At 45.1% G+C, this 25607-nt stretch overlaps 2 protein-coding genes across 2 annotated transcripts in view; both read right to left on the bottom strand.

Moving 5' to 3' along the window:
- Nucleotides 1-8111, bottom strand: part of LOC135813118 (uncharacterized) — a 13998-nt gene extending 5887 nt beyond the window's left edge. Inside the window, exons 1-7 of the mRNA XM_065326336.1 lie at nt 8051-8111; nt 7410-7511; nt 6779-7009; nt 5651-6022; nt 3295-3573; nt 2302-2439; nt 305-472 (exon numbers count right to left, since the gene is read on the bottom strand). Coding sequence (XP_065182408.1) covers nt 305-472; nt 2302-2439; nt 3295-3573; nt 5651-6022; nt 6779-7009; nt 7410-7511; nt 8051-8111 — 1351 coding nt within the window. The remainder of the gene's footprint in view (nt 1-304; nt 473-2301; nt 2440-3294; nt 3574-5650; nt 6023-6778; nt 7010-7409; nt 7512-8050) is intronic.
- A 1396-nt stretch (nt 8112-9507) lies between these two features.
- Nucleotides 9508-24025, bottom strand: LOC135813119 (uncharacterized). Its single transcript, XM_065326337.1, has 5 exons — nt 23905-24025; nt 20591-20709; nt 18051-18344; nt 13537-13914; nt 9508-9720 (listed from the first exon to the last, which is right to left on the bottom strand). Exons 1-5 carry the CDS (start codon nt 24023-24025, stop codon nt 9508-9510), a joined length of 1125 nt encoding a protein of 374 aa, XP_065182409.1.
- Nucleotides 24026-25607: the final 1582 nt, after the last annotated feature.

The following is a 25607-nucleotide window of genomic DNA, read 5'->3' on the forward strand; positions in this document are numbered from 1 at the left end:
TTAGTCTCATTGAAATTGTGTGCCCTCCCGAATCAATGGGCTTGAAATTCAAATCTGAGAATTGATGAGAGTACCCAGCTGTAGAAGTGATGTGAGTACACAGCCCTGCAACTGGTCAACAATATCCTCAATACCTGCTGGAATATCAAACTCGACTGGGTTTGCTGCCATGAGAGGGTCAAATACAATTGTCTTAATGTGGGCACAGGGTATACATGTATGTGAAATAGTAGGGTATAGAACATACTAGAATTTTCTCCCCCGCCACTCAATTTTGAACTACTGATAGGGCCGAAGCACTTACAAACGCATTTAGGTAGTGATGTCAGCTTGCCCTCTGCAGTGCAGTTTGGTGATCCATCACCGAGTAGACGAAAGCCATCATCACAAGCATATCGAGCGGTATCTCCATAAAGTATACGCGATGTGTTCTTTTTTCCATTGGTAATCTTTGGTGTTCTACATTGAACAACTGCCAAACAAATTCCATAAAACCAAACACACGCTCACAATCACTGCGACAATAATGTTGCTGTATCAAGGTAGTTCACGACACTATCGCCATTTCGTCCGTTTTACACAAAACAATTATGGGGGGGGGGGGGGGGTTGCGAGTCCGAATCCTGCTTTTAACAAGATTTTTTCTTCTTTTTCTTCTTTTTACGCTTCTTCTTAGCTTCTTTTGTGATTATTTCTTCACAAGCATAGTCAGATGGGATGAGAAGCCTTTTTCTTTTTCTTTTTTTCATTCCATCGGTTTGACAGGCGGCGTTGACTGATATTTCCGCATTTTTTATGTTTTCACCCTGAGGATGGGCCATGCCCGAATATTTGGTGAATTCAATGATTTATTTATTTTGAAATGACTTGTCCAGAGAAAAGACCGTATTTGGAAAGTTCGAGTTGAGGTAGCCTGATGTATGAGAGGCTGCAATGGAGTCTGCAAGTTCTTAGACAAGTTTGTACTAGAATCTAGCTATGGAAGGAGCCTGGTATCTTCCATTTTACAAGGTTTTATTTCACCATTAACACAGGCAAACATCTGCTTTCACACAGGGCATGTTTCCACAATTCTCTCGAAATTATGAAGATAATGATAAAAGGAAAAAAAGGAAAAGCATAGCTCGTGCACATGTTTGTGGTGCATCCCCTGCCCTCATTAGAACTTTCCGCACGTGAGATAGCAAACGCCCAATTTAGGAAATTGTATGCACAATGTGACACAGATTTTATGTGGTATGTTGTATGTTGATGTTGGCCTAACGATTTTTTGAAACCGGATGTCTTAGCTTTTGAAACGCACTATACTGCATTCCGTCACTAGTGGGACCATTGTTATTAGGCTAGGGCCTGTTTTGGACTTCCCACTGTAAGTAAAGAATACAAACAATCAAACAAGCTATAGTACGGAAACAACACAAATCTGGCGCCGAAAAAGCATCAACGTAATCCTACATAACGTAAACATCGGCATAACGCATGCTACGGTGCACTTCCCGACGTGCGCACTCCCGATACAACGTAGATTCACATGTGCGGTACGATCAAGCTGTAGCTAGCCAGTTTAGGCCAGTTTAGTCCTATATAACCTAAACATCGACATAACGCATGCTTCGATGCAGTCCCCGACGTGCGCACTCCCGATGCAACATAGATTCATGTGCACGGTACAATCAAGCTGTAGCTGTAGCTGACCAGTTTAGTCCTACCGTGCATATATTCTGCGGCATCGGTTGCATCTGATGTCAATGGTGGTACAGTGTGGACATGTTTTCATTGTTAAATCCGCCTTGTATAACCCTTCATTTTTAGGTACATCTTGTATTTTAAAGAAGGGCTGGGGCTTCCTGCAGCTTCATCTCTGAAAGTAATTCGGGTGGACACACCCATTCCCACAGCGCTGCACAACGTTGTAAAAATAACGGAACTGGTTCGAGTGTGCAGCGCTATGGGAATGGGTGTGTCCACCCAAATTCTGTTCATCTTGTATTTTACGCACGGTTTTCTACATAACATAATTCTCGATAGTTTTTGCGTGGTCCCAAAGATAACGTTATATGGAGAGTAGACCTGTACTACAAGTAGTACTGGGGACATTGGCCACTGCGCTTTTCTGATGTATAATGATGTAAAATATTGCATGCAATGGGCTTATCCCTACCCAGGAGGGTAACAATACTAAGCAGCGACTGTTTAAATCATTAATTTTAACAGCAATATGATGCGAGGTGCACGTGCAGAAGAAACTTAAACATCGTCATTATCGCATTCAGCATAACAATGTTGCTTAGTAATGCTTACCATCACAACCACCATAATCCTGTCTTCCAGTGCCTTCAAAACCTTCCGGGCAAACACACTCGTAACTTCCAGCCGTGTTAATACATGAACCTGTCGAACGTATACAGTCGTTCACATCTAAACTGCATTCGTCCTGATCTGAAACCACACAGCAGCAAAGATTATGATGCGTATCAGCTAGGTAAACACTTTCACATTCAGATAGGCGTGATTCAGCACAAGTACCGTATTTTACCGGTTGTAAGTCGACCCCGGTTATAGGTCGACCCCCGTATCCGGAGGTCTCAATTCTGCGTTTTAAAGTTTTCACCCAATGAAGCACTGCCAACCACTCCCTGCTACTAACACATCAACAAATCATGTAAACTTTCCTTATTGGAGGATATAACGTCCCAATCCCTGAAAAAGGCCAATAAACTGGCAAACATGTGTACAGATGGTGCACTCATGCATGCAGGGCAGGTCATTTTTTGTAAGATTCTGATAGTTCTCGGTTATAAGTCGAATCCCGGTTGTAAGTCAACCCCCACCCTTTCTCCTTCTATTTTTAGTCATAAAAGGTCGACTTACAACTGGAAAAATACGGTACTGGTGCGTAAGTACTGGTGCGTCCCATGGAATGATAATAGTATATGAGCTTGACTAAAGCTAAATAGCGCTACCAAAGAGATTTCCCCTTTTTTCATGAACTTCACTCTAAGCTTCCACAGTTCATAATACATAACAATGCATTTGCTAAAATATACTGTTCTCTGCATCTGGTTTATAATTGATGCAACATTAATTTTCGTGATGAGCGTTTCACGGAGACTCCCATTCTGAAAATACTTTATCAAGTAACTATAATGGTCTGTAACCATTTTTCCACAGTGTCTCAGATACAACCTTCATTGCTCTAATGTAGGCGTTTCATTTTTGACCAAACCGTACACTACCCTAGCATACACTGGAAATTGGCCACCAAAGAGAGTGAAATACTTGTCTACTTCCTACCTAGACAGTTATCGCCTGTGTAGCCAGCTGAACACTGGCATAGATAGGAGCCTGCTGTGTTGGTGCATGAGCTGCGACTTTGTGGACAGCTGTGGCCACCGCCAGTTACACATTCGTTCACATCGAGGCAGTTGCCATTGCTCTCCGTGAAACCAGCGCGACATGAACAGGTGAAGCCATCTCCAGGCAGCGGGATATCAGTACACGTGTGTAGCGAACTAGAACATGGTGATGTAATACAGCTGTCCAGATCCTCGTCACAGTTAGAACCAGTGCGACCTATAGAAAGGCACGTATACAGAACATGTTATCAGTTAGCAGTTTGCAAAGATACAAGAAAAAGTCAACGAAAAGATCAGCTATCTATCGATCAAGAAAGAAAACGGGTTGAGACGCCAAACTGTTGCCATACATACTGTTCACCATTTTCAATGTTGCTTTTGGGGAGGGAAAATCAATGTTTCATGGAAAGGAACATGTTTTGGGAGATTCCACAAAAGTTGAAGGCTCTACAGTAGATAAAAGGTGTATTTTCGAGGAAAATAAAACAGCACTTTTTACCTAATTGTAAGAAAGAGAAGAAAACACATGAATACGAGTTACGCAGCAATGTCTCTGGAGGCTGTCAGCTTTGTGCCCTATTATTACACTTTCTGACTGTTTATAGTCTTGTTACCATTTTTGATAGTTGCTGCATAACTCGTTCTCATGTTTCTTCTTCTCTTTTTTCTGCATTTATTACTGGCATACTTGCCAACCCAGTCAAAACAAATGAATTAGTCACACACCCAGTTTTCCTTATTTTCCTGGTTTTCGCCAATTTCGTCCATTTTCTCTTTTTTGGGACAATATTCGTAAAATGGCAATAAATAAGATAAATTGTGCACTCATAACAACAGCAAAAATGAAGAAAGTCAAGTTCCATAACGTTTTCTTGTGACTATCATCAGTGGAACGCCGTCACATAAAAATGTAATAACTAAAACACATACTTATATACATGTAGCTAATATGTACAATGTAGCTAATAATTCATTTTTTTTGCTGTTGTTATGGGTGCACAATTTATCTTATTTATTGCCATTTTACGACTATTTCTCTTTGTGTATTACTTCAAGCTCCAAAGTAAATCACATACGCTACCTGTAGAATTCATTTGGGTTTCGGATTGATTTTTATAATTGATTTTGGTTTTGGATTGATTTACTTTTTATTTCATTTTCATTTTCATTTAACTTGCCATATTTTGCGTGTTCATTTTGCCTCTTCTCGCTCTTTTATTCCATGGCTGGTAGCCCTCATTCATAATATTGGTTGACACCATGTCATCCATGAATTGAGAATAATAATAATAATATCAATTGTCCCCTCGTCGATTGTTTTGGACAATATTTTATATTTTTTGCGTCTTTTCCGCAATTTTTCTTTCTATTTATTCATTTCTAACCCACTGCTCATTGGGGGACCAAAACCTGAGTTTCTTTATTGCCGGATCGCCCCTACATGCGTGAGTCTGTGAAATGCAGGGCCGCATGTGCCCTTGTCACACCACAAAACAACCATTTTTTAACACTTATGGTTCAGTGCCAATACCGGTCCCAGCCAGCCCAACTGCATATCTTGCCAAACGTGTTACCTATGCTGGGACCATGTTATGGAACCAGCTCCCTGCCTGTTTTGAGTTAGTTGCTGTTACACTCACTGATCCTTATGCACAGATATACAGCATTCCCTCACTAGTGGGACCATTGTTATTAGGCTAGGGCCTGTTTTGGACTTCCCACTGTAAGTAAAGAATACAAACAAACAAACAACCGGTAATTTTTTGATGAAAGCCCTCCCGGTATGCCGGTTGTTCATCGGTATAGTACCGAGAAAAACCGGTATGGTTGGCAAGTTAAAATTTTAGCATTTTTGCATCTCATCTCATCGTCTATAGCTGTCTAATGGTGAGGGTTTCATAATATTAACTTAACAGGGCCCTACAGACAGAGATACACAGGTAGGCACCCAGTGATAAAAAAGACACAGCATATACAAGCACTTGCACACAATATACAACGTCGCCAACAGCTATGTCCGCATCCCAGTCACCGCCTTTCCCCCTAGTTTCTTGCCAAAGAGCCACAATCTGCCTAGCTAGATGGTAGTGCATGGCCGGTAAGATAGAGTAGTGCGCACTACGAGGACGAGATATCTCGTCTTTGGCCAATCTCGTGGGAGCCTGTAGGACTTGGCACTGAAAGGGTTAAATCAGACCCCGACATCATATTCACTGCGAAACATCCACTCTTTGCAATGGAATTTCCCAAGTCATTCCTCGAACACGGAAGTCAAATTCAACATTTACACTTACCAGCTTCACAAGAGGCGCAGCCCAGTTTGGTGAAGGGTTCTGTCAGAGAAATGGATGCAAGTGGCTGGCAAGTTCCAAAGCAGCTGCACAGAGCAATTGGAATTGTCATGGTAGCGATGTCACCATTGCTGTCGGCTGCTGTCACATGTAGTGACACACTGCCATTGAGATGCCTCTGAGTAGGAGTCCATGAAAAGACCAGTGAACTGGGGGATACTTTCTGAGCCGACACGGTGATACCATTAACTGTGTAATTGATGCTCACGATCGTCAAACCAGCTCTTGGGGATGCGACAACAGTAACTGTGCTAGCTGCTTGGTATGTACCATGCAAGGCAGTTTGATTCATTGAGATTATTGGTGGAGTGCGAGCTGCCCATAGAAACATGTAAATAAATACACATGTTCATGTGCAACCAAATACCTACTGCAAATACTTACAAGTACTGCAAATACTTACTGCAAATACTTACTGCAAATACTTACTGCAAATACTTACTGCAAATACTTACTGCATGCGCATGTACACCAAAAACAAGAAATAAATGGACCAAACATCGCATACATTCATGGACATGCACACGCATACACACCATTTTCCATACACACACACCTCAGACCTCAGACATGCCCATCGCGGAAGCGATGATAGCGAACAGCTATGTTAGACATAGCAACTTGTGCTGGGATTACACCATTCAACAGCTTGCAAGGCTGATGAATTGACCGCCACTATATTTAGCCTGGTATCCACCACACAGCTGTTTGAAGTGACTTTTTCTGGTCAGTGAATCCCTATTTTTATTTTTTGCTGACACACACACACATACACACAATCACAACTACAGACAAGCACACGCACGCATACACACACACACAAATGCACAGATTCACACTTACACACACAAAAATGGTTGCCAACAATGACACACACAAAACAGACAGACAATCCAACATAGGCGGGAGAGAACAGAGACAACCGTCAAGGTCAGTATTGTAACACTGGGTTTAATGCACATAGCAAAGCTAAGGCAATCCTCAGGCAACTGATAACCTCTACATCATCTGGGTCCAATGAACTCCCAGCACAAAGTTAAAACCGTACGTTAACTAGATTCGAATACCTACCGACAGTATTGGTGCTCATGTTGAGGTCTCGTTTGGATGCTAGTGTGCTCTTAGCCAAGTTAATGTCACTAGAAAGTATATAATCAGCAATGCAGGTGGCATCGTCGTCACATCCATCCACCGTTCTCCTTGTGTCCACAATGCCAGTTGTGGGTGGATTGATTGGGTTGTAAGCTCTGAAACCTTCATGTGAGGAGTATGAGAAAGGGCTAGTGCTCTCGTTGACTTGATCTGTGCAGGTGGAACATTGCAACGTTAGGATAAGCAAACAAACAAGCCAATACACACACCCAAACACACATATCGATACAGAAATATCTTCTCGGGATCGGCGCTATGCCATAAACTGCACAGTATCAAGTCTTTAGTTGCATCTCTTTGCCAACTTGAAGGTCGGAGGGGAGGGGTTGGGGGTGGCGAAGGTTGAAGGAGTGAGTGTGTGTGTGTGTGTGGGGGGGGGGGGGGGCAATCAATGGTCCAGATGTACTACAGATCTCCCATGCCGAAGTATCATATCTTGTGAAGCAGTAAAGTGTGTGAAAACAGGAGGCACCGACAGTCACCAAAACTGCCTATTGGAGAGATAATTATGGTTAAAAAGAAAGTAGTTGCCTCCCAACAAATTGCTTACACTCCTTTGCTTCCAGTCTGAGTTCGGTGATGTTTTGCAAGATATCTACACCGTTGTCGCGGTCTACGTTGAGAAGACCAATCACCTGGGAATTCTCTGGCGCTGGAGAAGGTAAAGAATAACAAGAAGGAAACCCTTAAGAATGCCAGTCACACTATCAATTGATTCAAGGAATGTCTCCTGTCAGGCATCACGTAGAAAAATTTGACACAAGGGAATGGTCTCAAAATTTTGTTCGACAAAAAATCAAAATAATCAAAATATCTACAATCAGACTGATCTGCTCGGCTATATTTCGAATGAACATACAATACCCAGCCTTAATTACTTTCGGTATGTGCTCTTTGAGGTAACGTAGAATATTACATGTATGTCGTGTTGCTGAAGTTCACACGTCCATATTGGCACCCACCGTGTGTGAGCAGGACTGGGATGCACTCAGCGCAAACAAAAACTTCAAATTGCACAAGTGTGTGTGGGTTTTTTTTACCCCGCTTCTAACTTTGTCCTGCCCTATGGTCACACAATGTCTCGTCTGGATGCGTTTATTCGGGGAAAGTCTCTGGATACAATTATAGAGTATACAGGTCCTGGAGAAATCTCTCGGGATGAGTATACGAGTCACTGGGCTTCAAAGCTACAAGGGTTAATAAATCCACAATAGGTGATCAAAATAACATTAGACACATCGTTGAACCACATACTCACTTTGAATAGCCACCGACAGAATAGGATTGCTTTGTACAGAAACGTTGGCACCGAAACTTCCAAAACTAGCTACGATGCTTCTGCTGAGGTGTGTTTGAACAGTTCCATAGTGGTCTCCTCGCTTTTGAATCTCTCCTTGTGAGTTTGAAAAGATTTCAAGACTTCTGCTAGACTGGCCTTGCGCTGAAGAGAGGAATGAGAAAAAAGACAAGAAAATTCGTGTCAAGGTGAACTTAGAAAAGACGAATGAGGGGGGGGGGGGGGGGGCGGAATAGAGGGCAATTCCTGTCAAATTATCAGTCGCAACCACAGGTTGCAACCTATATGCTTCGCTCCCTCTCCCCAATCCACCTATACAGCCTCATCTGCTTCTCAGTCTCCTAAATTTCATCTGTGACGGCTTCCCCTCACTTAACCTTTCTTCTTCTGGTTCAAACTTTCCTCTCTGTGTCAGTATTGCCTGCTGGGTATTAAAAATATGGTACAACATACACTATACACTCTGTGTAGCTCAATATATCTATAATTGAACTTTTATTTGTATTGTTTATGGACATCTGCTGTGGCCCTCTAGAAAGGTTCAGTTGGCTTATGACTAGTTAAGACAACAAATACATTCTCATGTCAATTGCATTTGTCCCGGGGAATCCTGAAGAGCCAAAATTAATGTGAACAATGCACAGACTAGAACATACTCATCGTAATGGCAACACGCGTGATCGATGTGAAGTTTGCCACATTGTTGACTGGAATCACCTGCATCCTTGCTGTCACTTCCATTGATATTTCATCTCCGATCATATGTGCGAGAACAAATTCTCCAACCACATGAAAGTCGAAGCTCTCCCCACTGAGACTTACAAGATGCGGATCTCCGTAGCAGTAAGCTGTGCAAAGGCAAAGAAATACAGACCAAAAACAATTGATGATAAGGCAGGTGATGTAGTGTTATTCCAGGGTGTGACAGAGCTCTCGGCCATTGAAGAAAATGTTGAGTCACCTCCACCATTACACTGTGCTCTTTAGCCGACTAGACCCTCCTGCACACAACCAGAGCGCAGTGTAATGGTGGAGGTGACTCAACACTGTTTTAGGTGAGATGTTGGACGAGGAATTTATTTACTCAATGTTGATTTTGTTTAGAAGTTTATTACAAGTATCTCCTTTGACAGTAATAACCAACTTCATTCAAGTTCCCAGTTTAGAAAACTGACCATGCAGTAAGAAGTAAAAAAAGCCTACTCAAGCTCAACTGATGAGCCAAATGCGTACTGTAGCGCGCCTCGATGGGTACTCCGTAGGAATCAATCCAACAAGAATTAGCCCCACTGCGAAGGCCCAGGTAAAAAATCTGAATACAATGCAACACATAGTGAGTGAGTTGTAATGTTCAAAATGCTCCAGGACACATCTGCTTACTTTGTTTGATGGAGACACGCTGGTCCACAGCTTTGGGAGAGTTGCGGTTCTTGAAGAAATGAGACAGCATGCCACCAGTTTGGCAGATGTCACGCAATGCACTGTCGTTTGCTGAAATCCTTTGGAATGGTTGGTAAAGACCCGTGTCTATCAGTTGTCCATCACTTTTAGAGTAACAGCATTCCTGTTAACAAACAAATTTAAGACATTAGATTGTATTGTGCTGATCAAACTCTGCTACTGAAAGGTTCAGGCCTCTCAGGGGGCAAGAGGACTAAGCTAAACAATTGATTAAAGTAAGACTCAGTTCAAACATCACCGGACATGTAAAGTATTGCTGTTAGCGACAAGGTGGAGATTGTCCTTTGACTAAATAGCCACATTGGGTGACAGTTAGGAATAAATCAATCTAACTATGAAGAAATTCAGAGATTTGGCTATGTCCGGTGCTATTTGGCTAAACCGGACAGGCTCCGCTGACCTATGCAGTGACACTTGGCACTTTGAAAACTTCTCTCATTTCCTTTCTAGGGTTACTTTAGTTCTAGTCACTATCTCAAACGTCTTCGATTTCCTGAATCTAACCCAGCCCCCTTACCCCCCCCCCACCCACCCACAGATTGCATTCCTGTTGCTGTTCTACGGCTTGCTAAGGTACCAACAGGAGCTGGTTCTGCGAAACACGCAGACACGTACGTACACACACATGCACACACACATGTACACACACACATACACCCACTCACACGTAAACACACACACACACACATAGTTGCGTATGTATTTGAATACGCACGCAGGATGAGCCCTCACACACACACACACACACACACACACACACACACACACACACACACACACACACACACACACACACACACACACACACACACACACACACACACACACACACACACACACACACACATACAGACATGCACCTGTTCACACACCTGAACATAAAACAACTACAAGGCATAGCCAGCAATCGCATGTCATCACGTACATTGAAAATCAACATAATTTTGTGAATCGACCTTTTTTTCAGGATCACTTTTCAACGAGGACGAAGCAAAGTCGGACGAACGAAGCCTAGAGGAAGAAAATCACCCTCTCCACTTCACCATCACGATACTGACATAGATACGAGATGAAACAACTAAAAAATCCACAAGAAAACTGTACGGCCATCATCGCGCTGACTTTGGTCTGACTTTGGTCTGAGAATTTCTATCACGATCAAAAATGTACGAGGAGCACTCAAAAATAAGCCACAGACGTACCTTTATCGCTCTCTACTCCTTTTTCAAGGCACAAAAGTCGACTCTCCACTTTTAAACCAGACATACCAGTGGTCCTTTTCAGCTGCTCCACGAGCGCAGGAAATGTTCACCAAGGGGCGCAGAGCAGCATCCATTCAAGAAAAAGAGCTTAAATACGAGTGAGACTGCATGCCTGAGTACATGAGTACATGTATGAGTACATGCAGAAAATAGTCAATTTCAGCGTTTCTGCTCCAAACAGCAACTAGCTTCGACTGAAGTTTTTTTACAAATGGCTTCCTTGTGCTTGGCCCAGCACGCCAAAAATCACACCTCGGAGGAGTACAACAATTACAACTCTCAGATGTCCTCGATTGCTGGCCATGGCATCACCATCATCAGAATTGTATGGGCCGCAGCCACCTGAAACATGTGTCTCCGGGTGAAATTTGTCAATTTTGTCAGCTGTTTTTTAGATCTTACTTGACCTCCTGGAGGCGGTACAGGGCGCCACAGTAGGCTGAAAGTGACCCATACACCGCTTTCAAAGCATATGAGCCCCAGCCAGCAGAAACCTGAACATGTGTAATTTTTTCAAAAATTATTTTTTCCCTCAAAATTGTTTCTACACTATTAATCATTCAAGTTATCGAGTTTGGTGACAATCTGATAAGCGAAAGCATGGAAAATAGAGTTTGAAGTCACACAGGTCAAGATTCGGTACAGTTGGCGCAGCATCCATGCCCAGTGACTCCATGCAAGTTGATCCTACAGTTTCTGATTGTGACGTGGAACAGGTACATGTAAGTAAATAGAATGCAAGTCAGGCTTGCCCTCTTGGTGCTGCAGGCATGAGTAGTTCAGAAGTGTGACGATATTCCGTATTCCTACCTTCTTTACAACACCAGAGTGCAAAACGATTATTGGTGGCTGGCCTTCCAACTTGCGTTCAGGGACCTCTGTGCTGGCAGTTTGAGCGTTGTCCCAAACTTGCCATACTGATAGATGTACTGACCAATACCACTGACATCCACTCCCTTGCACACTTTCACTCAGACCATGATTTCAGCATAATTGTATTTCAATGATATGAGGGAATACTCGCGTTTTGTAGCAGGTGAAGATGTTGCCCCAAAGCGTTCAGCCGGTTTGAGTTTTTAGGGATTCCCTTTCTCAGCACAGGCAGCAGCCAGCTTGGCGTCGTCTGGCAAGGTAGAGTACTGATAATACTACGCTCTGTTTTGCGCCGTGAGAAGCCCTCCATCAATGTCTGCAACATCAGTGTCTGCAACATCACTGTCGTCGATGTAGAAATACGGATCGCTCAGCGGGTCGACATTCAGCTTCTTCTCGCAGTCGCTATTACTCCAGCACTGACTATCGTCGCCACCAGTATCCAGTGTCGATTTTATGAGGGCTCTCCGTTGCTATGCATATGAGACTCCCCACTGCTGGACAAACTCAGCGAGATCGCCACCAAAGAAATAATTCCGATCGCGAACTAACTTTCAGCGCCGCTTCGTACAGGGAGTCTCACGCTGACAACTCTGGACCTAAGTCTTTGTCGCGACACCTGTCGCCATCGCTGTGTCTAAACTCAACCTCCGTGTGATGAGCTCTCACCTAGCGCTAAAATCAATTGACCAGAGACATTTGAAGACACTTGAAACTCCTTTGACAACAAAGACACCCACTCGATCGAAAAAGAATCTTCAAAAGCCAGCTCACTGCGCGTCCCAAACTTTGACGTCATATTTTGATGATTGATATCAAGTACACAAGTGCTGGTTTTCGCTGGCCGGGGCTCATATACCTTCAAGTACAACATGTTTCTTTCTCCGTTTTTTTTGTAGCCAGCGTTTGTCGGCGGATGGTCAAAAATTCCGGAGTTGAGACTGTAGTTTGCGGCGTTGCACTTGCACCCTTTTTCACTTCAGTTCTACCAATGACACTGGCGATCGTGACCTCCGCTTCTGACATTTTTCCAGACAACTCGCGAGAACTGAGCGACGCGCAAGCATCTAGTTCTTTGTCTTACTTGCTCGCCCAAGTGTCAGACAGACAAGACTGCCATGGCCTCCCTGACACCTTACCAAACCTGGGCCGCCATTGCCTCACTGATACCTTACTAAACCTGTGCCGTGCACCAAGATGGTGCGAGCCTGCGCCCTGCTCTAGCATCACTAGACTGGGTCATGACACTTTGCTCGCCAGCCACCTGAAGTACACCACCAAACAATTGTTTGAACGAAGGTGGACAAGAAGAGAATGATGATCGCCACCAGTTGATGAATGAAGCGCAGCGTGAACGCGCTCGACAAGAACATTTTTTCGATCAGTCGTTTCTCAATATTTTCACTAAACCCCAAGGACATGGTTAAGCTGATTATGTCCCATTTTGGGTAAATATAATAATGATTTCCGTATACACCCTACCTGTCCTATTGGAATGTTGTTGCTCTGATATTCTCTGTCTTGTTCCCTCTCTTCCTTCCCTCCCTGCCTTGTGCTCTCTCTCTCTCTCTCTCTCTCTCTCTCTCTCTCTCTCTCTCTCTCTCTCTCTCTCTCTCTCTCTCTCTCTCTCTCTCTCTCTCTCTCTCTCTCTCTCTCTCTCTCTTGTTCTCCCTCATTTTCACTCACTTTCCCTCCCTCCCTTGTGCTCTTTTTCTCTCTCTTGTTCTCCCTCATTTTCACTTGCTTTCCCTCCCCATCCCTCTTGAATGCTTGTTTAGACTTACTGAAGCTATCTCCTGACTTGCACTTGATGTAGTAGGACCGGAGAGGTAACAATCGTGAACGGTAATTTGTTCCTGTCTTATGAACGCTGTAGCGACATTTGCAATTTTTATGTTGGACGGACATTCGGTCATATCCACACTCGAGTTGCCAAGAGAGGGTGCAGGTCTAACATTGTCAAGGCAGTGCTTCTTTGCACGTAGCTTAGCACTACAGCCATTGGTCAGGTTGTATAGTCTTCCACTAACTGGTTTTGCATTGAGGATGTTGCCGGCTGCCAGGACCGGATACGGATAACCTGCCCAGCTTATATCATGATAGTTGAACGAAGTAAAAGACTGGCACTCATCACTGATAATCATAGCCTGGAATGTGTTACGCTAAAGGGAAAAGAGCAATGAAATAGAAAACAGACAGTAACAGTATGAGCTTGACAGACACGTTAATTCACCCCCGCTTCTTTCCAAATTCAATGAAAACTCCATAATAACCACTCAAAGTCTGTAGATCGGTGTTAAGACATCATTTGCCATAGTCATGGTGTGATTGTCGTGAGATGTATAGCGATGATGGTTTCTCACTAGTGTCTCAGTAGTGCTGAGTTGCAGTTGGCCGTGCTAGAGGTTCTGTATGTACATCATTCGCATCATGAACTCTGTTTACTGAAAGAAAGTAGGCGACTGAACTTTTTGCAGCTACGAGTGTGGCAAGCATGTTTTCAAACTCGTAGCTTTTCGTTGTTTGGACATCCCGAAAAACATCAGGCCGGACTGGACATAGGTGGGTAGGTAGTAGCAAAAATAGTGTAGTGTAGTGTAGTGTAGTGTAGTGTAGTGTAGTGTAGTGTAGTGTAGTGTAGTGTAGTGTAGTGTAGTGTAGTGTAGTCTAGATAGTGAGGTAGGGCCAGGCAGAAACCCTTCGCCATGGGCGACCTCTCTGCGACCGAGTCTGCTGCCCGCGAAGCGCGTATGAAGCAGAAAATTGGCGGGCTGGCAGCGGAAGTGAAGGATTTGAAAGAGGAGTTAGTTGTGTCTAAAACTCCATTGCCCGGATGAAGTCAAAGACGACGAGAAACAGGTTACCTGCACCTGCAGTTCCAGCAGACGTACATCATACACAAGTAGTAGTACCCGTGCCAGCAAACGCAGCGCCAAGCAATCTGCAGCTCACGTGGAACCCAGCAGTACCGTATCATAATTAAACTGGCCTCAGTACAAACGTGGATCGAAAGCCCCAGGGAAGCTGTGTTTTGGCAAAGGCAGAGTGTTCTGAGTCACATCTCGAATCAGATGTGACAGAGTCCAAGTCTCAGACAGTTGTGACAGAGTCCAAGCCAATCTTCCATGCTATTGGAGGATCTCTCATGAAAGCTTGTCTCCTCAGAGCCACCCAAGAACAAGCGTGCCGTGGTGTATGTTGGCAGTACTGCCACCTACAGCACTGAGAGCCACTTCAGGCATTTTCTCAAAACCAGGAGTGAGTTTCTGGGCGCCTCTATTCCTCTCCACACCTGCAGTGCATGGCTGTCAGAAAGTGGGCGTGCTTCCGCCAGAGTGACCATCGATTCCACTTCACTCTTCACAGTGACAGTGCCCAACTTCTGGCCAAGACCCCTATACTGCAAGCCATGGAAGTTCTCCGAAACCAGCTCTGAGGGCAGCACCAGCAGTCACAGCCACAGCAGCAGAAACAGCACCTCTACCAGTGTTCTGACTGAACAGCAACAGCAACAGCCGGGTTCAGCCTACCCTCCTCCCCACTGCCACCACCACTACCGCCGCCACCGCCACCGGCAGAAATCATCTCCACTCGACTACATGTTGGCCAAAAACGGAGAAACTCCCACCTCCCACCAGAGACTGGAGACCTGAAGAGATCAAATGGATCTGCGCCACAACACGACCTGCATGGTCTCCAACAAAGCGTTTCCTCAGGCTCCTACTTGTCAATGCTTCTGGCCTTAAGTCAAAGCTTGGTGAACTCGCACATGCAGGAAAGTGCTCTTCACCTGATGTCATCGCTGCAATGGAGACAAAATTCTCAACTGCAAAGGTCACTGACAGTGCGGTCTGTCTGTCCGGATACGCGTCTCCAATCCGACATGACAGAAACGATCATGGAGGTGGATTTGCCATTTGGGTGAAATCAAACATGGCCTTCCAGCACCTGGACCGGTTCAGCACGAAACATCACGAAGTGATTATGGATATCTGTATCAACAGCTAGCCGGTCTGAGATTGGTATCTGTGCACTCTACCGGTCAGGCTCCACAGCCGGGACAGACACCGAGGTGATCGACTACCTTGATACTCACCTACATGAGGCCCGCAGCCACGGTGATCATGTTATCCTCGCAGGGAACTTCAATGTCCACAATGCAGCCTGGCTTGGAAGCTCCAAGACTACCTCGGCAGGGGAAGCAGCCGAGGAACTCTGCTATGTTCATCGCCTGGAGCAACATGTCAACATTCCCACACGTGGAGATAACACCCGGGACCGTGTGATGCCTGACTTCGGCCAACCGGTTCAGGTGAAATGCCATGTGCCACCGGGGTTCTCTGACCATGATGTCCTCATCATGGACTTCCCTTTCTCCGTGTTCCGTGAACCAAAAAACACACGCACTGCCTGGCGGTGCAACCAAGCAGACTGGGACAGCTTCTGTCACCTTTTCCTAGCCTATGACTGGTCAACTGCCTTCACCACCAGGGTTAAGGAGTGGTGTGGCAACATTACTGAAATTATCCTCCATGGCATGTGACGTTTCATCCCATAAAAACAAAAGAGAGGGCTTGGGCTGCTGCCAGATGGCAGAAGTCAACAGCAGCGCGGCAGACAACCTCGGCAGCCACTCTACAATGTAACAACATCCTGTGGGGCCAGCATGCCAAGGTGGCCCGCCTGTCTACCCTGCGCACTAAGCTCCCCAAAGCTAGCCTGAATGACCGTTCGTGGTGGTCTACCATCAAGCAGGAAGGTGGCAGCAGCAGAAACACCTCCATCCCAACTCTCGCGCCGCAGCCTGGCTTGGAATGCGTATGGAATGCCGAAAAAGCTGAGTGTTCTGGGCAGTACTTTGCCTTAAAGTGCAGCCTGGGCGCCGACGACTTCCCCGCCAACCAACCTGCGACGTAATCCCCCCCCCCCACGTTTGTCAGTGCACGGCTGAAAAGCTCTCAACGGTTCAGTTCAACCCTGCCATGGACAAGAGAGAACTCCGGCGCTTAAATGCATCGAAAGCTACTGTGGCAATACCGCGCGAGTTCTGAAGGTGTGAGTAAGCCACGCTCCAAACTGTTCTCCCTTGGCTTCTACATCATGGTTTTGGTGACATCAAGGAAGACAGCTAGAGTCACACCCATTCACAAGAAGAAATCCAAGAACCTGCCTCAACAGTACAGACCTGTGTCTCTGTTGGCTACTATCCAAAGTGAGGGAAACGATTGTCAATCGTCAGATAACCAGTTTCCTGGAGTCTCACAATGTCATCTCCGCCAAACCGTTCGGGTTCGGAAAGGGCATGAGCGCAGCGGACGCCTTAACCAAGCTCCTCTCTTAATGGTCCAGAGCAGCCAGCCTTGAGGAGCCACCCATGATTTTGCGATAGATATAGCAGTCACCTTTGTGATACAGCCAGCCATGCTGGCCTGCTGCACAAGGCTTCCGTGTACAGTCTAGACAGCCCACTTCTCGGATGGCTGGAAAGCTACCAGCGCAACCGGCGTGTGACTGCGAGGACATCTTGCTTACTGGTGCTGAATTCGCCACCTATGCAGATGACACGACACTGTATCAGTGCATCTCTGCCACAGCCAGCATATCCGACCCTGCAACACAACTCCAGGAAGCAGTGGATGCTGTATCCCATTGGGGTTCCAAGTGGAAGGCCACCTTCGAGCCATCCAAATCTCAGGCGTTCATTATCGACTCCCGCAAGCCTCCCCCAGTGCTCCCACCAGTGCTCTTCAATGGCGTGATTGCTCCCGAAGGGAAAGGAATTGAACTTATGGGCGTAGCATTCGACTCGCAACTGTCCTACTCAGCACACATCCGGGCCGTGGCCTCTAAGGCTGACCAACGCCTACACGTCCTGAGAAAGGTTGCACAGCTGTTGGACTCTAGTGGTGTGCTAGAGTCCAACGCGTTTGTGCGGTTGTCCGCTGCCACGCAAGAACTTCAACCAGATTCATTTAAACCTTTTCCTCTATTGATTGCTGTTGTCGTCTTAGCTTGAAGAACTTTGATATCAGCGAAGGACTGGTTTTTTAGATGAAAAAAAATCGACTGCTGAAAAAAGACAAGAAAAGATCTCATGGTGAGATTCGAGTACACACGTATGATGCCAGCAGATTCTGTGGATGATGCCCATAGTTGGATAGTTTCACCCTATAACTGGCTGCATTGGATTCTCCATGTGAAAATGAAATAGTAAACAAATACTACAGTTGAATGCAGAATAATTCTGGAGAGAAATGACGTCACCACATGGCATCCCTGTTTAGAATTTTCACTTTACCTTGTTGTTTTGGTCATTTTCAGGGATTTCCAACCAGGTTACAAAAACGGCCTCACGTGGCTTAAACTCCTCACTGGGATTAAACTTTTTAATGAACTCTTTAATAGTATCTAACTCAGCCTTGTCCACATTTTCGTTGAAGTGATGTATTTTCACGGTTCCATTGGAACAGGCCTGGTTTCCAGAGCGCGATGTCCAGTAGGGGGCGACAATGGCACGCTCCTCTCTCACCCGCGAGTTCAAATTGTAGCCTCCGGAAAAACCATTCAGGGACAATAGTCCATCAAGAGACACCTGGTGGAGAAACATATACCAAAACAATGTAGATTGAGTGTGTGAGAAAACCTTCTTTTCTCCTCTTGAAACACACTTTGTGGAGAGCGAAGAACCAACTGACTCCTGTTGTAGAAACTTAGGAGGGAAGGTTAAAGACATGGAAGTGGTGGACCATGCATGCATGGTGCAAGGAATATGTTTTCTAAATCACAGATAGGAACATGACAGCTAAGGATAGCGGCTGTGGAGAAGAAGATGTGATCAGGGAAGCGACCTTGTCCACAACTTAAGTATCTGTGCACAAGAATGTGCTGTGTGTGTGTGTGTGACTTTGTGTGCCACCTATGACATCAAACCCTGTGGTTCCATGCGTAGCATGTAGGTCAGAACCATCCTGCAATGTTTGAAAGATATAGGTTGAACGGTCGTGCAGCCAACCATACATGTTCGGAAGACAGGATGCAGTGGTGTGCGCTCTGTGTGTTTTCTGTGTGTTTTCTGTGTGTTCTTTGTGCGTTCTCTATACAATTCTTCATGTGCGTTACTGCCGTGTTATGCAGTGCTATTCTAAGTCAGTGGCAAGTTAGCACAATACTGTTTGTATTCCTGATGCATTTAAAGCCTGTGGCTTTCTGGAGCAGGGAGTGTTTGATTATGTGTGCATGATGTGCATCTCAATTACTTGTCGAGGACAATTGTTGTTGTTGCTTCACTGCGCGAGGAGTTACAGAACAACGACAGTGAGCAGTTTGAAGTTCCATTGAGTGTTCGTTCGGTATATTTTTGCATTATGTATTGACGTACTTGCGAGATTTGTCATCCAGGGTACGCGCTTGTTGGGTCTATACTGAGAGTTATCCAGCTTCCAGTTCTATTCGTGATTGTCATTATTCCATAGTGTTGTATCTGCTCAACTTCGCTCTATTTCCATCTTTCGATATGTATTCACTTTCATAGCTATGCGCGCTATGCGCTACGATTCAAATTCACTTCACTCTTTTCTGTTTTCTTGTTTTGTCTTTTTCTTTATGCCACGTCTGCGCTCGGTCACATGTTCGATATTAGCTGCTGCTGTGACGTCATATGCCACTAAGTGCACTCTAATTTTGCCTACGGTCACGTACTCATTTACAGCCTGTTTGGGCCCGTTTATGTCACTCGAGTTGAACCTTTGAACCAGGGAGCCGTAAAAGCCTCTTACGACTCCCTGCTTTGAACCTTTAATTTGAACCTTGATGTGAAAATTGTAGCCTGCAGGCATGGTGACAAGGCGACTGGTGTACGCATGAGCACGTGACCGCTCTCTCAACCGTGTTCGATTGGAAATAAGGGCCGAACGCTGCATCGCAGCGTTTCGGACCAAGACCAGTCGACTCAGCGGCCAAAAGAACATATGGACCAATTGGGGTCATCCGTGCTTTTATAAGAACGAAACGGCGTTTTTAGTGACTTTTTCCATACAAATCCCTATTCAGTAGGGCGCAGTCACCCAGTTTCGGTGGAAGTGCGCGAGTTCGATTGGGAATAAAGGAGGAAGGGAGTGTCTCAGTGTCCTCGGACCAAGACCATTCGACTCAGCACCTCGAAGACTACAACTGGTGAAAATTTGATTTTAGGGTATACTTCCCCTTTAACGACTAGAATGCCAGCACATTGTGGTCGGCATCTACAGATTTACGACACCAAAGTAGAGAGCACACTTTGTGCCTGCTCAGAAGAAGATATTATCATGCAAAGGTGCAGTGGGCAGCTCAAGGGTTTGCCACTATTGTGACTAAAATGCCAAGCCCCCCCCCCTTCCCCACAAAAATGCAATATCATAGAGTGAAGCCTCTGCTGAATGTCCATAATAGAATAATGAATGTCCATAATAGAATAATGAACAACCCGCCATGTTCAGGAAGTCTCTCAGTGACCCCAAATATGGAAATGTATGAACAATTCATGCAAGAACAGAATGATGTGTGCATCAGACTGCGATTAAAAAACCAAGTTGTTGACAGGTGAGTCTATTGTGTCTCTGTATCGTTGTTACATATCGTCAACCTCAACCACTGCTGGAAATCGGATTTCTAATGTCTCTTTCAAGAACATAGAGCTTTCTCTCTTTCACTTCCTTTCTGTAATCAGTTCACTTGATTGAGAAATGCGAACAGGTCTGACTCGACAGCCTGTTCATTCATCTTTTCTTAAAGAAAACTAGAATAATACAATGTCAGTGGTGGGCACATAACTAGCGTGGATGCATCTCGGTATCAGCTTACCGTCACTTGGTTATATGAGGTGAACTTAGAGCCAAAGACAAAGGGATATGTGAGATTCACTACATTCCCTTGGACCAATCCGGATGCACTGGTTGGCGACAGAAGTCCTTTATACAATTCTGAGCAAAGAGAGCACACACACACATGAGAATCAGTTTGCAAATTGGTCTGCATCAAATTTATTAAACCACCTGTGTGAGAACGGGACTGAATAGGAAAGAGAAAGTCGTAGCTAAACTCATGTGGCCTTTAGGGCCGAAACAGCTTGCCGTCTGGAACGTTGGGTAGGTAGCTCCGAGATTTTTGTCTTGTTGAGCACTCTCGGCGGGCTGCTTTAGAGCTGCTGCACTACGCATTGCTCACAGCCTTTTGGAGCTGGATTATTCTTGCATTACAGCAACGACTTGTCGTAATCTCGATGGTGCATTGGCAACTCAGCTTACTTAAAGCGCATAGCTGCAATGATGAGGCCTGTATGATCAGCTTGCTGTCTACAGCACTGGGTTTTAGTCTTATATTATTATATCCGGGACAGAAAACCTACAAATCACAAACCATCCCTTGCCATCATCAGCAATACAGGCTGAGAAATTCATGAACCAGTTTTCGGGCATTCTCTTAAAGTAAGTATTACAAGAAACCAGAGACACTGAAACACAAAGCTAAGATTATTATTATCAGATTCGTGTGGAGAGCGAAGGATTCATTTATAAGAAGAAAAGAGAACCAAAGACCTACTACCCGTTACGGTATAATATCCACTAACACCATCAGTTACCTTACAATCAGCTCATGTGATAACATTGCACGACACTGACCAACGGTACTGACTACCTACACTAAACTGGCTATCAGCTCTAGCACATCTTGGATGCCCACTCCAACAGCCTTCCAAATTTGAAGGTTCCAAGTTGTAGAAATAACATAAGGAGGGGGAGGTGAGCGCAACCAAGACAAGCACGAGCTGAAAATCTCAGCAGTGAAGGACATTGGCAGATATACATGTATGTCGATGACGATACTGGCAAGAGTATTAGACAAAACGGTCAAACCACGCATATCAACATACCACAGAACACGCAACTTGTATGGCCATAAAGATTGGAAAATCGATTGGAGGCAAAGCTAAGCAAAAACGAATCAGTGTCGTACAATATTATCACATGAGCTAAATGTAAAGACTGGTGGCGTTAGTGGACATTATAGCGTAACTTGCAGTTCGTTGGTCCTCTTTTCTTCTTATCTTTTTATCCATCAGCGCTCGGCCGAAGGCTGGAAAATGGCACCCACCGGGCTTGCATCTAGAGCCAAAGGTGGGGCCATACATCATCGATTTTAATATGATTGTAGGTAAACAACAGAGAGAAACACGATAAACCTTTTCAATATCGATCATTGGAAACACAAGAGGGGTTGGAGGAAAATAGGACCAAAAGAACTCCACCACCCACCCAGGAGCATTGCAAATCATGGACCTTCCGCAGGATAGCTTCCGTTCCAAAGAGAGCATTCTTTTGTAATTCAGACACGGAGCAGTAGCTCATGATACAGATGGTGTAAAGATATCCTGGCAGCAGCTCTTTGGAGACAGTGCCCAATGTCACAACTATCACAGGAAAAATCTGAGTTTCAAATTGCCATAGCCGAGGGATTTCGCGAGCAAGAAGTTGATACTTGGCATGTTTCTCAACTTCCTTTTCAGCAACGCTTGGATCACCAGGTACAGCAATGTCAATGATCAGGGCCTTCTTGGCAGGTCCATCAGCCAGAAGAAAATCAGGCCGTCGGTGCTCAATGTAGCGATCGCCTCGGATGATGAAATCCCACAGAATCTTGATCTTCTGGCCCTGTGGAGAGATTTTGGCGTTTGAATTATCTCTAGCTGCAGGCACATTATCCTTGGGTGCAGGATGCTCTTGTACCGTCGCATGGGTCTTGGTATGCTCAAGTACCGGATCGCCGTGGTGCTTGTAGTACTTGTCTTCACATGATATCCCATGTACACGACAGAGCGACCAGTGGACCAGAGAGGCCAGCCGAATATGACGCTCCAAGTAAAACGAGCGACGCCACAGCGTACAAGAACAAGCTGCGAACAAAAACTCCATCAAGCCAACATTGCCTCACTTTAGAAGTGTTCTTGGGGCAGCACCGATTAGCCACGCCAGCATGCCAGAAGACGAGCCCCATCGTCCCTTGATGCAACAACTGGTCGTCTTCAAAATAGCCAAATTACAAGCGCTGATAAAACAGCCAGCTACGTCCTCAATTAGCAAGCACATACACCAGCAGATAGTAGAACACCTCTTCTAGCACTGAGGACATGCCCCCCCCCCTCTTCCTTCTCGGGTTTTCCTGAAATATACAATTTGAATTTTTCCACTCGACCATTCTGAAATACGTCCAAACTCATACCTGCGCAGCAAAGCTCGCCCCTCCGTGACGTCTCCTCAGCAATTTCTACTCCAACACTACTCCCAACGCCGCAGAACAAAGTGTATTGTTGACTCGGACAAGGAAAAGCAGTGGTGAGCACTTGTCACTCCAAACGACAAGCTTCTCCTTGCACCACCAACATTTTTCGATGCAACAGTTGATGCAAAAGTGACTGGATTTTTGCGTGTAGTGTTTGGAATTTACGGCAAGAGGAACGATGAAATCATGTGCCTTGTCACCCAAGAATGCCAGGTCTCGTAGATCAGGGTTCATCAGTTATTACAAGTCACCTTGATCAACCGCATGTTTACTTACATGGATTGCCCGTTGATCTAGATCGGATCAAGTGCCTCTTGATGTCCAAGAGCTGGTCGCGTTGTAGGCCTTCCAGCCAGGACTTTCCCACAACATGAAGCACAGGGACCAGAGTCACCAGAGCACGGTAAGTACAGGTCAAATCATGTAACGTCGTTGTTCATGACACAAGAAATCTACGCGCATGCCATACTTAATGCAACCAGTGTAGGCCGCGCGCTGGTCAACTCCAAGCGACCCCGATGGCATGCTCGATGGCCATTCCTTGCTCTTGCAGATCTACGTCGAGCATCAGCAAGCAAAGTAGCCACGGTTCCTGTTGAACCATGTTCGGGATGAGCGAGGTTAGTGTTAAAAAATGCATACCTGTTCTTACTGCAAGAGGGAATTGACGGATGAGTGAAATTAAGCTGGTGAACTAGACATGTGACAAGCCATTGGCAGAACAAGAGCAGCGGAGACTTGCTCACTGGTGGTGAATAAGGCCTGTCTCAAAGCTTTAGATCCCACGAGACCACTTAGCAAATCACAAAACAGTCTTATGCAGTGTACTCCATTCATACCTTTGCAACCGTCAGTTGTAGAGTGGTACTGGTTAGCACTGGTACAAGAGTCACACTTTTCTCCAGTGTACCCTGGCTTGCATTGACAAATTCCTCTTCCATCAGCACAGCTGCTGCTCATTGATCCCTTTAGAGAACAATAGCAAGCTGCAGAAAATAAAGAAAAAAGCACAAATTTTGCAGGTGCAATATAGAGTACAATTCTTGCAGACATGGCCAGAAAACGTCGAGTTTAAAGAATTTATTTTCCAAGATCGATTTTCGCGTTCAGCTCATCACCGAATAGTATGGGAGCTGAGGGTACAAAAAAGAAAAGTAAATTATTATGTCCGTTCCTGAAGGGAACTCACGACGGCCGCTAACACCCGGTAAACCCTGCTGAGGGTAAGGTATACGAAAAGGACATTTTAAAATTATTAAAAGAGTGAGAAGAAAGTAAGTGCTAAAGCATGACATAATAGCAGTAAGACAGTGCTAAAGAAAACTGGGAACTTGAATTTGAAAATAATTATTATTTACTTATTTCATAAATTCTCTGGCTAGCTTCTGCCCTTTCTTGAATAACTGCTACATTACAATTTCGCAATAGGATTGTGTCTTTGGTTTGCTTGCATCCACTAAAATGCGAGGGCGAAGAAAGTGCTGAGTGATAATGGTGGTAGGTTTCTACACCATAACTCCTCGTCCGTCTGCTTGCACTCTGTTTCCTTGAAAATACAATTATTCGTGTTGCTTTGAACCCCTTGGTGGCTCAGAGTATGAATATGTCCCTACCAGTGTACAGTGAAAACTTGTCGATCGCAACCTGGGGTGACTCTGGCAACTTGGAAGATCAAAGGTCTATCGGCGCTAGAACCTTCTCGCAAATCAGTTTGAAATGAAAACAGTTTAGACCAATGAGATTCTATTGAAGCCCCCCCCCGCCCCCCCCCCCCCCCCACACACACACACATACACACACACGCACACACAAACATATGCACACAAACACACACCAACACACACATCCAGGTGCAAAATGGTGTAATATAGTTTGAATGGCTGTGAAGGAGTTATTGGAGTTCAGGAGTGAAGTTTCCCAAATGTAGACTTGGCTGCGTTGCCATTTGCGGACAACAAGAGCAGTTATGGTTATAGTGCTGGCAAAGTCAACACCTGAGCATGAGCTTTGAACTCATTTTCGGTGCTTTTCCTCACTCTCAGCCCACGCCGTCTCAAACAGCCTGGGTCATTGTCAAGGCATGTCAGTTCTCAGGCCTCACGTGAAAACAACTCGGCGATCTATGATTAATTTTTGCTGCAATGAAGGGTAATTTGAAGCTGAAATAAAGCTGAAATGAAAGGTAATTTGAAGCTAAAATGAAGCTGAAATGAAGCTGGCTTTAGAATTCCAAATCGATCTTTTCCGCATGTCCTGTGGACCTGGTGATGAATTCCTGGCTATTGCAGTTCCGTCAGAAACGTCTCATCCTGGCCCACGAAATCAACATCATCGGCGTACGCGATATCCAGCGGTAGGTCATTGTCCACAGCAGGGCAAGATGGCAGCTCCTGTTGTAGGTCCCCAGAGAGCAGCCTCTAGGGAAATGTTGAAACGCACTGGAGAGAGACCGTCCACTTGAGGGACTGATATTTCTGATCCACCAGGTGGGGTGTTTTTTTTGCTTTGCAGCTTCGAATTGTAATTAGACTGTATTGTCATG

Source organism: Sycon ciliatum, chromosome 3 (genome assembly GCF_964019385.1).
Source record: "Sycon ciliatum chromosome 3, ocSycCili1.1, whole genome shotgun sequence".
Taxonomy (NCBI): Eukaryota; Metazoa; Porifera; class Calcarea; order Leucosolenida; family Sycettidae; genus Sycon; species Sycon ciliatum.